Below are 14,506 nucleotides of genomic sequence, written 5' to 3'. Positions count from 1 at the left end.
TTTCTTGTTACTCAGGTGTGGCCTAAATGGTTTCTAATTACTCTGCACTTCCCCTCCAACATGGTACATGATAACCAGGAATGGTCCTTCCTGGCCTCAGTGAACAAAACCACTATGTCCAGACAACCTGACTCTTGATTGTCCATGCTTTTGGTGAAAGATCTTGATCAAAAGGGGAAATGTGAAATTTAATAAAGTGAAACTTCATTTAAAATACAATCATGTGAGGCCAACTCAGTGGCCTAGTGGTTAAGTTCACATGCCCTGCTGCAGTGGCCCAGGGTTCACAGGTTTGGATCCCAGGCATGGACCTAGCACTGCTCATCAAGCTATGCTGTGGCAGCATCCTATATAAAATAGAGGAAGATTGGCACAGATCTTAGCTCAGGGTGAAGCTTTCCCTGCAAAAGGAAAAGAGACAGATTTTATGTTTTATCAAAATTAATTTCCTGTGTTGTTTTGATCAGGTCTTTACCTATAACAGCAAAGATTTTTCCTCACAGCTTTTAAAATTTCTGTATTTGCCTGAAAGTCTTTAATTGTCACCATGGTTAAATGGATAAGTAGGCCTTGTTTCACAGTGACCTATGATCCTATTTGACCAAGTTTTCTAAAACACTGATGTTTTTGACAAACTTCCCCAAATTCAAATTCAAAATTAAGTCTCTCTTTTGACCTGAAAGCAACTTTGAGAATTTCCAGCCAGCCTCTAGAACTCCTCAAAGAACTTGTTCTCTCCTCATAAAAAGGGAAATATTATGCTAATCAGGCTTATTTGGTATGTTAAACCGCATTGGAAGCATTGTTAAACAGGTGCTGCTAAGCCCCCTTTATAGGATCTTTACATACATATATGTTATTAATGTAAATATTTTTAAAATCATATAAAGTTTTAAAATTTTCAATACCTCTTGGTATAATGTTATCACTTGCAATTCTACTTATCTTAAAATTTTACATGTCACAGAAGTAATCAAATTTCCTTGTCAATTTCATTATAAGAAGTCTTTTGTTATATACAGATAGCTGTTTTACTCTGATGCTTTTGCAAACATCTTTTATCTTCAGAAAGATTCAGGAAACATTCTAGATAGAGGTTCCTGAAGAACTTTCAGATCATAAACCTGAACTGGGTACAAAATTATAGAATGCTAAGAAACGAATGGCTTAAAAAAAAAAAAAAGCTCACTACAAAAGATCAAGAAAGAATATTAATTACACAGGACCACATGAACCAAAGTTTTGCTTTTCAAGATTTAAAAAAATCTTTTCTCTTGAGCTGTAATGATTTGGTAAGATGTACCTTCATGAATAAGGATGAAACATTTACTTTTTCTCCCTACCTGATTCCTCCATAATTCAGAAACTCTCAGTATTATTTTCACTTACATAAAAACCAGACCAAATTTTTAATATAAGTGAATTAGTTTTACTGTATTTATCTTTGTAAAAAAAATGAAAGTAATTGCAGAGAGAAAAATTATAACTTTGTAGATATTGGATTCTAGTCCTGTTAATTCTCTTTGAGGTTTTGTTGTATACCTAGAGACTGGACTCTCCTAGCCTAAGGTATTGCCTTTGGTCTCACTGACCACTTGCAGTGCCCTCTTTGGAAAACATGAACTGACCCCTCGTGGGATGATCACCAACAGATCAATGTCTGTTGGTATACAAGCTTCTGCTGATCCCTTATTGTCTTATGCTAGTATGACCAGCTACTCTAAGACTCTAAAGTCTTATGCCTGAACCTATCATCAACAGATTAAAGAACCTTTCCCAGACTCCAATTTAAAGGGCCCCACTGATCACAGCCTAGAGCCCGTGACTGGGTATCTGGAAACATCATTAGAGGAAGACAGCCATGGAGCCCTATCAGAAAGGGCCTTCTCAACTCCTTCAGATGACTGGAAAGCCAGTCTGCCTTCAGACACCACAGGAAAGCTGGCTCACAAAAACAACTTCCAGGAAGAGAAGTACCCGACATCTGTTGTAGACAGCTGTCCCAAGCCCTGGACCAGGCCTGTATTTCCACTTCCACAACTACTTAATATTACCAGTCACATTTTTCAAATGTTATTTAAGATATTTCTGATACTGTGTTTGTTTTTCCAATCCACATCTGAACGGGACTCAGATAGCAATGTCCTTTTACAGTGGGCTCATTCCTTTGCTACACACAAAAATCAACCTACCTGTTGGATATGTGGGCAACTCCCTCTTTCTAGTTCATCTGGGTTACCTTGGTAGATTATTCCCCTTCAGGGCAGACTGGAAAGCTCTGAAACAATTTATTGTGATGGAAAGATCTAGTTCAAGCATTCACAGCACATCTGACCTTCTAATTTTGACCCCGACACCTGGCCAATAGCCCATCCTATTAATGATACAGTGCATAACTACTTTTTTTCTCTTGCCAAAACCACCCAGTTATCTCAACAATTTTCAATTACAGCAAAGAAACTAGATACTATGAACAGAACCATGACAGGTTTCACTCAGATCTTGGATGGATATATTTGGCTGACTCCTAGCTATGGAACTTTAGACATACTGGCACCTTTATGCTGGGAACAAGGAAATCATTCTAGACAAAGTCAACCTAACTGCACTCGAGACATGGGATGGATATCCTGAGTCACGCAAAAATACCATTAGACTTAAACAAGGTGACTGGTTTGGGACAGACTTGTCTCTACAACCAAGCATTTACTGAGTGACCAATAAAAGACTTCAGTGGTGATGTGAACAAACCTTTGGCGCTGGCTTCCACCTGGCTGGCTAGGGCATCGCACGCTGCTTTCTTTTGGATGCAAGGAAGGACTCACCCTAAATTAACAACTGTCACTAATCTCTCTTTCCTCAAACCCAGATGGACTCATGCAATTTTTCACTGGTATGATCACCGGGGTGCTATATTCCTTCTATAGGATTAGAGGATGTCATATCACATATAGAAGCCCTGACTAAGCTCACTCAACAGGCCCTTAATGATAGTCAAACTGAATTATCATTACTGAATACTAAAATGTCTTTAACGAGTAAAGCCTTCCTCTAAAATAGAATGGCCCTCGATATTATAACTGCATCACAGGCTGGTACATGTGCAATCATGCAAACTCAATGCTGTGTTTTTATACCTGAGGAGTATCCCAATGTGTCATCTCTGCTAGATCTCATGAAAAAGCAAGTAAATGACCTTAGCGATCCTACCCCTAGTCTAAATGATATATTTAGTTGTCTTTCTATGGGCATCAGCACACTTCTGTGATCCACATTTTATCTCCTAATTCTGTTATTCCTTCGAATCCAGGTATTAATCATATTTAAACTAATCATTGTTGTCTTTACTCAGTGTTGTAAAACCAGCATTCAGGCTACAGTGATGGTCTCGTGATGACGAGAGCCAATACACTTGATTCCCCAACTTCAAGGTCTCTTCAAGACGATCTCATCAATGTATAGGCACATCTTATTGAATTTGGCTCTCCCTCATCTTGTCTGCCTTGCTGCTCAAATGTGGCCCTGCCTAACGATAAGTAAGAGATTACATGTAGAACCTCATTCCTATTTCCCCATTCCATGCTTTCCAGATCTTTTTAGTTGATTACCCTCAAGTCTGGGTTAACTTGTAAGATTGGATTTCCAGGGCCTTGTGTTATCATTGGTTTTAGAAGTAAGCATCTGGTTCTTCTTTAAAATAATTCCAGCTTGCTTCCACACATGCCTCTGGGAAACACCAACCCGAATCATGATGACTCAACATTTTCCAACCATAAATGTAACCATCACCAGAACCTCCAAGAACTTCCACTCTGAGACCTCAATTGACCTATGACAGGTACCTGGATGGATCCCTAACCTGCATGACCCAAGTTACTCAATTCAATAACTGAGTCCCACTAAGCCCACGAGTCCCTCTGTGGAACTAGATGGACCCGAGGTAGGCAGAGGCCACTTCAGCACCGAAATGGGACAAACACCAAACTGATCATCAGCGCTGCCTGTGGCAGATTTTGAACAAAAGGGAGAATTATGGAATTAGAATTTTTAAAAAAGAGGACCCTGAAAAGAGAAAGACAAAATGAACTCTCCGTGGCTAACTGGAACCTAAAAAAAACAGTCAAATGGCCCTGCAAAGTGCAGTCACGCAGTCTCTTCCCAGAAAAACTACAACTCATACCTGAAACAGCATTCCTTCCTGGCAGATGGCCAGAAGGCTGATATAACTGATCTTAGAACACCAGTATCTATAGGGGAACTGATGAATCAGAGGACTTTGAAAATAATCTCTGTGGTCTATGGTTTTTGCCTTTATAAACTCTGGCTTCTGATACCCTCTCTGGAGCGAGCTTCCAGTTTATTCCAGAGGCTGCATCTCCCTGGTTTGCAAACTGTATGAGCAATAAAGATTCCCTAACTACATTCTCATGTTCCAGATATTTTTTGTTGACAATGCTATTGCACATTTAATAGGCTACTGTAAAGTGTAAACATACCTTTTATATACACTGGGAAACCAAAAACTTTGTGACTCATTTATTGCAATATTCCTTTATTGCAGTCATCTGGAACCGAAGCTATGGTATCTCTGAAGTTTGCCTGTATATGAAATTTCTAGTTTATCTATCAAAAAACAATCCCCATTATACATTCATTCTTAAGAAATTCATGAACATTAATCTTTTGAAATTAATTCCGAGTGCTCCAAGTACAAAAAATAGTATTATTTTTATCTTTATTTCTGAAATTTTCTTTGATTTCCTATTTTTCATATGCTAGCTGTATTTCTTTGTTTCTATTATGTAATGGTGCAAGCCATGGATCTTATTTCAGCACAAAAAAATGGCATTAAAATTATAAACATATGGTGTATATTTATGACTGGGGAGGCAGGTCTTAGGGGCAGGAGAGTCTGAAATTGCACTGCTATGATATTTTCACTATAGTCACAGAAATAGTCTGGGAGACATGATGGAGTGCACACCTCATAGGCAAATTATGAATATATATTTCCAAAGCTGTAAACTGTTTTAATCCAACAGGGAAAGAAAGAGTTATAGACACCATTCAACCTAGAAAGGATAATGATGTATCTATCATTAGTGTTCCTTATGAAGCACCCCAATGAGGTGGGATATGCTCGGGTTAAGGGAAGGCACATGATTCATTCAGGGTTACCAAAAAACATTTACACTTTACTTATTTAGACATGAGAAGTATAATATATGCTAAATAAAGGGGTATAAAAATACAATTTCAGTGGCCAAATTGCATCTTTCAGAAGCACACTCTACTCTGGTTCTTTTGATCAAACTGTCCTCTATAATCCTGTCTCTTCAGTTTCCAAAAATAAGACTAATTTCCCTAATCTATGATATACAACACCTATTACCTCTCAACAGAGAGGGATACCATCATTCCCCCTCCATTTTTTGTACCACATATGCCATCCCCAGTAACCATCATTCTATTCACATGAAAATGTCATTCTCTAACGTTCTGGCCTACTCTTTTTCATGATCATCTGGTAGAGCGATCCTTTCCTATAACAATTGTCAAAGGCCCATAGTCCTAACAACAAATCTACACAAGGGGCTGTGACCACAGACAGCATGATAATTTAAATATTTTACATCTATTCTCTGCCACTCCCTGTGCTCTCAAATTTATACCACACTGTACTTTAAAATTAGCGTCCTAGTTTTTCCAGGTTTCATGGATATGAATAAACTCCACCTAATGAAGCAAGTCCTTTCATCGTACCAATCCCTTCCCTGAGACCATTATGATAGGATGACAAATGAAAAGCAAATAATGAAGGTATAACATCAACAGGTTTCAAACTTCAGGTTGTAAGTCATCAATAATAATGTAGCCTTTTCATGAAACCTCAAATAACTGAACAAAAATATTTTATAAACTGAAGATAGACCTTTCCACAGATTTCATTGACACACATCATCTTGAGTTAGAAAGAATTTTAACTTTTAATCTCTGTGGAATTTAACATCTGAGGTTTCTGAATCTTCAAAACTAAAGGACTTACTTCTCTCTAGTATGAATTTTATTTTATTCCATTAAGAGAATTGGTTAAACAATTTATTACCTTCATTACATTTCAAATGTGTTATAATATGTCCCTCCAGTATGAATTCTTTGGCATATTATGAGGTCATTGCTTAAAGGCATTGACACATTTGTATGGTTTCCACCTTATATGAATACTTTCATGACCACAAAGTTGTACGTTTTTGATAAAGCTGGTAACACTCATTACATTTATAAGATTTCTCTCTAGTAAGAATTCTCTTACGTTCCACAAGGCTTAAATTTTGGATATGCCTTACCATACATTACACTTATGTGGTTTCTTTCAAAGATGTATATTCTGAGATCAAGTGAGGTGTGGGCCCTGGTTACCAGCTTCGACACATACATTATTATTATATGGTTTCTCTCCACAATGGAGTGTCTGATGTTGAGTAAGGCTTGAACACTTGCATAAGTTTTGTGCCAATCATTATATTTGTAAGCTTTTTTGCTATTATGATCCTCTGAGATTCCTCAAAGCTTGAGCTTTTGAATAAAAGGACTGACACACATAGTAGGTTTGTAATGTCCCTTTTCAGTATGTATTTTCTGATACCTAGTCACACTTGGAAATTGGGTAAAAGTCTGCCACACTCATTACATTTGTAAGATTTCTCTCCAGTATGGATTCTCTGATGTTTCATAAGGCTTGAAAAGTGGGTAAAAGATTTGCCACATTCATACACTTGTATGGTCTCTCTCCGGTATGGATTCTCTTATGCTGAGTAATGCCTGAAATCTCAGCAAAGGCTTTGCTGCATCCACTACTATTATAAAGTTTCTCTCCGGTGTGAATTCTCTGATGAATTGCAATGTTTTGCTTTTGACCACAAACCTAGCCAGGTTCATTATATTTGTAAAGTTTCTGTCCAGTATGGATTTTCTTATGTCGAGTAAGATGTGAACTCTGCATAAAAGTTTTGCCACACTCAGTACATTTGAAAGGTTTCTCTCCAGTATGGATTCTCTTATGCTGAGTAAGTCTTGAACGCTCAGCAAACACTTTGCCACATTCATTACATTTGTAAGGTTTCTCTCCAGTATGAATTCTCTGATGAATTGCAAGGTTTGACTTTTGATTACAGACTTTGCCACACTCATTACATTTGTAAGGTTTCTCTCCAGTATGGATTTTCTTATGTCGAGTAAGATGTGAACCCTGCATAAAAGTTTTGCCACACTCATTACATTTGAAAGGTTTCTCTCCAGTATGGATTTTTTTATGTCGAGTAACGTATGAAACATCCATAAAGGCTTTACCACACTCATTACATTTGTAAGGTTTCTCTCCAGTATGGATTTTCTGATGTATTGTAAGGCTTTCAAATCGGTTAAAAGATTTTCCACACTCATTACATTTGTAAGGTTTCTCTCCAGTATGGATTTTCTGATGTCTTTTAAGGCACACAAAATGGGTAAAAGATTTGCCACACTCATTACATTTGTAAGGTTTCTCACCAGTATGAATTCTCTGATGACTTTCAAGGCTTGACTTTTGACTAAATACCTTGCCACACTTACTACATTTGCAAGGTTTCTCTTCAGTATGGATTATCTTATGTTGAGTAAGACCTGAATGTCTAGCAAAGGCTTTGCTGCATTCACTACATTTGTAAGGTTTCTCTCCATTATGGATTCTTTTATGTTGAGTAAGCCTTGAGCGTTTAGCAAAGGACTTGCTGCATTCATTACATTTGTAAGGTTTTTCTCCAGTATGGATTCTTTTATGTTGAGCAAGCATTGAGTGTCTAGCAAAGGCTTTGCTGCATTCATTACATTTGTAAGGTTTCTCTCCAGTATGGATTCTCTTATGTTGAGTAAGGCTTGAATGTCTAGCAAAGGCTTTCTTGCATTCATTACATTTGTAAGGTTTTTCTCCAGTATGGATTCTTTTATGTTGAGTAAGCTTTGAGTGTTCAGCAAAGGCTTTGCTGCATTCACTACATTTGTAAGGTTTCTCTCCAGTATGGATTCTCTTATGCTGAGTAAGGCTTGAACATCTAGCAAAGGCTTTGCTGCATTCATTACATTTGTAAGGTTTCTCTCCAGTATGGACTCTTTTATGTTGAGTAAGCCTTGAGTGTTTAGCAAAGGCCTTGCTACAGTCATTACATTTGTAAGGTTTCTCGCCAGTATCCATTCTCTGATGACTTGCAAGGTTTGAATTCTGATGAAAGATTTTGCCACCCACATCACAATTATATGGTTTCTCTCTTGTATGGATTTTCTGATGTCTACTAAGGTTCAAGCACTTATTAAAAGCTTTGCCACACTCATTACATTTGTAAGGTCTCTGTGCAGAATGAATGCTCTCATGTTTTGAGAGGTATGAGCTTTTCCTAAAAGCCTTCCTGAACTTATTACATTTGTAAGATTTTTCTCTAGTGTGTGTTCTCCCATATTGTGCAGGTAACAAAAGATATTTAAAAACCTTCCTATATTTATTACAAATGTTTCTGACACTAGGAGGAATTTTTTGAAGTGGCAAAACTGAGGAACCACGATTGACAGACTTCTCAACTTGATTGCATTTATAAATTTTCTCCTCAGTTTGCAATCTCTGCAGTTCCATCTGGTGTGCCTGCAAACTTAATCCAGTTCTATTTTCCAAACACTTTATATACTCATTTCCAGCATCACTTACAATATTTCTTAGTTTTAACAAATTGCCTATAAATGGCTCACCATGCATGCAATATTGGTATGTATTATCTCGTACAGACACACTCTGCTTTTGAAGAAAATTAGTTGTAGATTTATTACATTCATCTGTTCTATGAATGAACTGTCCATTATGGATTAAAGGCACTCCTTTGTGATTTCTTACATCATATCCCCACACACTCCCAAACTCATGCATATTTTCCAAGAATTCTTTGAGGTCAAAATCCTTGATGCCATGGCTTTCATTTCTTTCCAATATCAGTAGATGATAGAATTCTCGTTCATTAATGTCCTCTCTTTGTGATAATCCTTTTATTGCAAATCCAGCAGAAAGGTTTCCTACTAAAAAGAGTTGGAAGATAAATGGTTTATATTGAATTAGGTAATTATACAAAAAGTAATCCTTATAATGAACATAGTTATGAAATTTCTGATGCAGTCTTCAAATATCATTGTAATATACAGATTTCTAAATTTTTAGTTTTACAACTTTCCCATATTAATATTTTTCTCCCACCTTTGATAATCAATTTTCAAAACACACCATATATACTATATTTTCTGCCCATATAACTGGATAATTAAATGATACTCCATAGTTAGGGAGCTGATCTACCTACTGGCTAGTATATAACCATAGGCATAAAACGATAATGGAGATTTGAGATTGTTTTCTGTAATTCTTAATCTTTATAATAAGGTGTGTTGACATGATGTGAAAAAAGATACTGAAAGAAAAAATGTATAAAACAATAACAATAAACAGAACATTTTCTAACCCATGATAAATTACCAGGTAAGTTAATAACTAACCACAATTACATAAAATAATAGTCTCTGAAATTCTAAAGAATTCTTCCTAAGGTACTAAGCAAAGAATTTATATTCAAAATGGAGCACACAAAAGTAAAAAGGAACAATATGTTGAGAATCAGTAAATATGAAATATTGGTTTCAGATAAACACATATTATTATAAAGATTAAAAATTAGGGAAGCCTGTCAGATATCTCAATTATGATTTCATGCCTGCAGTTATATAATAGCTAGTATATAGACCAACTCTGTAACTATGGAGTATCATTCAATTATGCAGTTAGAGGTTCAAAAAATGTAGACAGTATATAGGACATAGTTTGAAAATTTAATATCTAAGATGAGAGAAAATAATACAGAAAAAAATTATGAAAACAAAGTGTACAAGATATAATGCAGCGCATGTGGCATGGGGAGGCATAGGTCCTATGGAAACTGGGGTGCCTAGGTGATCAAAATTAATATACAGAAAGGCACCAGTGTCATTCATTTAGATCAATAAAAGATCTAAGGAAATGCTAGGACCAGGATTTAGAACAGCAAGAGTGAAGGGCAGGGTGTAATGGGCAATGTGTGAGCAGTGCTTGTGCTTGCAACCTATGGGAATATGACTATGCTACAGCAGTTAAAATTCTAATCTCTGAAAAAGAGAGGAACTCCTTCAGCAAGAGGCGTAATACTCATTCTGTAGGAACTATTCCATGAGATGAGGCAAACAAGAGAAGAGATTAAAAACGGAGACAGTGTGGTGTTATGGGAAGAATGTAAATTTATATCTTTTCCAATATTTGCTCTGAAAGTGATCAAAGTGAATATGCCATAAATTCCATTTTTAGGCATATACTCAAGAGAGTCACATATAAATTCCAGAAGACATGTACAAGAACATTCTTAGTAAGACCCAAAGGGAAAAACCTGGAAATGACCACCAAGAGAAGAATGGATGAATTCACTCTCTACAAACTCATATGGATGCAATAAAACCCGCTCAAGGGTCCAGCAATAGAGGGTGACCACGGGTTTTGGATGATCTCTGACAGGGGGCACAGAGCTTGCACGGTGGGAACAAAGTTAGCAGGAGGTTATTATCAAGGTTTCAACTCTTGGGGCATGTGATTATATTTGGTAAAACATAACTTATGAACTATATTATATAGATTTAAAAATAGAAATTTATCAGTTTTGACACATTGAGTTTGTTAGTCCAAGTGTCCTTATTTGTTATACAAAAATAAGAGTCTCTTTTGCTTTAATATTTTAACTATTTGAAGTCATTTCTTTGGATCTCTTTATATTACAATCCCAAAGTTATAAGACATAGCATGTGAGAAGTACGCTTACTATATGTATTACTAGGTATATACTAATTATCATTATGAATTTATAGAAATTAATACACACTTATCTAAAAGTAATGAATTCTGACTTCACAAACATCAGAAAGCAGTACCCTTTAAGGGTGTAACTAAATGACCTAGAGCACAGAATGGCTGGTAAGGAAAAAGGATGTTAGTAGCAGCATTTAAGTGTAGAAATAATTTTTGGCAGTACCATGGTGATCCACGACAGAGGTCTATGTGCAGAGATGTGGTGAGCAACATAACTATCCAATAATACTCAGAACCACAGGACAGCAATGGGATGTGTGTCAACAAGTACCAGGTGATTTTTACAGAATTCAGGTGAAAGGGAGGACAGGGAACAAAACAGGTTTCATGGGTGAACTGAAATACATAATTTGAAGAACTTAAATTGTCTGGGCAACACGAGTCTCAGAAGCAGTAGTAAGGAGGGAACCGCGGAGTGTAAAAGGTGCCTAAATTGTCTATTAAATAAAATGGGATATTTAAATATTAGGTTAGTATACCAAGATGTGCATGACGAATCTAGACAGAATAATTATTAGAATAAATTATTCGTTGCAAAAAAAAGTCAGTGAAATTAACATCAAATCCAAGTATTTTTTAGAAAAGTACATACATATGGAAAAACTACAGTATCTTATATAAAAAAATATGGAAAAACCACTTGAATGATATTTCTGTAGGTAAGAAACTTCATTTACTTTCCAACATACTGAACATTCTCAGTTTCAACAATTCAATAGATTTAATTGAGGAAAGCATGTAAAAACAATGAGATACCACTACATGTTATGAGAATAAACCAAACCTAGAACACTGACAACACCAAATACTGGCAAGGATGTGGAGAAAGAACTCTCATTCATTGCTGGTGGGAATGCAAAATATTATAGCAACAATGGAAGACAGCTTATAGTTTCTTAAAAAACTGAAGGTATTCTAACAACACGATGTAGCAATCATACACTTTGGTATTTACCCAAATGAGCTGAAAACTTATTTCCAATAAAAACTTGCATATGAATGCTTATAGCAGCTTTATCTGTAACTGCCATTAACTTGGAAGCAACTAAGATGTCCTTCAGAAGGTGAATGGAGAAATAAACTGAGGTACATCCAGATAATGGAAGTATCCATCACTAAAAAGAAACGAGCTATTAAGGCATGAAAGACATGGAGGAAACTGAAATGCATATAACTAAGTGAAAGAAGAAAATCCTAAAGGTCTATAGACTGTTTGATTCCAACTATAGAACATTCTGGAAAAGGCATATGGAGACAGTAAAGAGATCTGTGGTTGCAGGGGTTAAGAGGGAGGGAGAGATGAACAGGCACAGAACAGAGATTTTCGGGCAATGACATTAGTCTGTAAGATACTATTGTGGTACATATGTGTCGTTATACAATGGCCAAACCCATAGAATGTACAACACAAAGAGTGAACACTAAGGTAAAGATGGACTTTGGGTGATGATGATGTGTCAGTGTAGGTTCATGAATGGTGACAAATATAGCACACTGGTGTGGGATTTTGATAATGGGGAGGGTCTGCTTATGTGGGGGTAGGAAATGCATGGGAAATCTCTGTACCTTTTGTTCTATTTTGCTGTGAAACAAACTGCTCAAAAAACTTGTCTATCAAAAAACATGTCTCAACACTACTAAGCACTAAGTAATATGAAACAGAAGTAAAAATAATAACTAACACTATTTTCAAAAAATCCTAGAGGTTCTACAGGTCTTGGAGAAACTAATATTGAGTTATAGCCACTCAAGAAAGAAATCATATAAAGTATATAAAACAAAACTCATTCCATGACCCCACAACCCCAAATTGCAGATATGAAATAAAGAACACTAAAAATATCATCAAAAATATTGAACTGATTAAATAAATAGAAAACAAGGTCATTTATAACATTGAAACTTGCAAGATGAAAGTTATCAGTAACTTAAAGAAAACAAATTACAGTAGACTTAAAATGTAGGCATCATTCCACTTTATAAACTCCCTCAACAAGACGTGTCAAAGCATATTTGTTGAAGGTGAATGAAGAAAAGCACACACACGGGATAAACAATGTGACAGGAACAGTAGTTTAGTCAACAGTCTCACAGAAATTAGGTTGTGAACTTGGACAGTGTTCTCCTTAGGTTAAGTTCGTGCACCTTTTATTTATTGCTGGCTCAAAGGAGATAGATGATTGTACGAGTCTGAACAATACTGTCATACTGCCCCTAGGGAGACACTATTAAACTCCTCAAAAAACAGGAAACTGGAAACATTTGTCAGGCTCTCCTAATACTTTCTACCTCAGTGTCCTGGGACATGCTATCCACTACCCAGTGGCTTCAAGAGGCACTTCCGTACGTAGGAGGATGATGTTCTAATATTAATCAATGTTCTACTTCCAGAATGTCTGTTACCCAGTAAACATCCTCCATGGGAGAGTCCACCAGAAGTTTTCATCACCTAAAGATGAGTTATCTCAACAGAAAGTGAGGATGAAACTTCAGACCCTTGGAGCGTGTTGTTTCAAAAGCAAGTTTCAGAGACAAAATCTTAGGAAAATAAGATATCAGGGAGACCAGGTATTTCTACGTTCCCTGAAAGAGAGAGCAGAAAGAAGGATAAAATATAAGGTATGGGAGAAAAATAAGAGAGTCAGATTCTGCTTAGTTCTTAAGAAGGGCCTATGTGCTGTGCCTACAGGCTGTGGGGCAGAGGCCTGAAAGACTGAGATAGAGTCCCATGTAGCAGTGGGAACCAGAGAGAGGGTCCAAGTGTCCAGTCTTTATATTACTTCTCAGTAACAATCTCAAATCTTAAAATCTATTTAACAATCTCCAATCATATTCTGCTTTGCACATATGTGGCAAAAAGAAAACTGAAGAGATGGCTGAGGGGCCTGAAAAGGCAGACAGGGCTTGACAAAGCCCAGGGAGTTTCATGGAAACCCAGAGACAATGGAAGAGCAGCTATTTTGTTTGTCTATCTCCTGAGAAGTTCTCCCAAGGGCGTGAAACGTGAGTGGAAACTGAATAGGTCCTGGGGTCAGGACTACAGAGGCCTCAGCTCTGATCCATATGGATGGAGAACCAAGAGAGATCCGGGGAAAGAAGGCTCCTTAGAGACAGCCATCTTGCTTTCCCTCAACCCAAAGGACCAAAGTGGTGAGAAGAGCCAGATAACAGCACATCGTATGTCATGATACAGCTTTTGCCTGCCTCTGCGTGGGCTGGAGCATCACGGGATGGTGCAAGTTTAAACAGTTACACACTTCAATAACACTGCTAAGTGTGTAAAAGTGGTTGGTGGGGGGAAATTGAGAGCTCACAAGAAATAAACTTTTATTTTCCCACAGATCTCTCCCCATTGAGGAGAGTTTCCCAAACAATATTTAATCAAGGCAGCTTGCTCTGAGCCCATCTATCTGAGCTCTTACTTGTGCTCACATCTCCACACGTTCCCATCTGTCTGCGTTTGTTCTTATTTTCCCCTCACTCTCCATAGTCCAGGGCTGTTTCCCTTACTCGAAAATGGAGATAATATTCTACTGAAGAGAGATTTCA

The 14,506-nt window shown here is 36.9% G+C and overlaps 1 protein-coding gene across 1 annotated transcript in view; it reads right to left on the bottom strand.

The window, feature by feature from the left end:
- Positions 1–4,594: 4,594 nt before the first annotated feature.
- The window catches only part of LOC124251544 (zinc finger protein 665-like), a 47,747-nt gene continuing 37,835 nt past the window's right edge, over positions 4,595–14,506 (bottom strand). Inside the window, 2 exon segments of the mRNA XM_046684421.1 lie at positions 4,595–6,772; positions 6,775–8,478. Coding sequence (XP_046540377.1) covers positions 6,651–6,772; positions 6,775–8,478 — 1,826 coding nt within the window. The 3' untranslated portion in view covers positions 4,595–6,650.

This window comes from Equus quagga, chromosome 13 (assembly GCF_021613505.1).
Source record: "Equus quagga isolate Etosha38 chromosome 13, UCLA_HA_Equagga_1.0, whole genome shotgun sequence".
Taxonomy (NCBI): Eukaryota; Metazoa; Chordata; class Mammalia; order Perissodactyla; family Equidae; genus Equus; species Equus quagga.
Note: the sequence above shows the minus strand (reverse complement) of the source record. Positions and strands in the feature narration are given on the sequence as shown.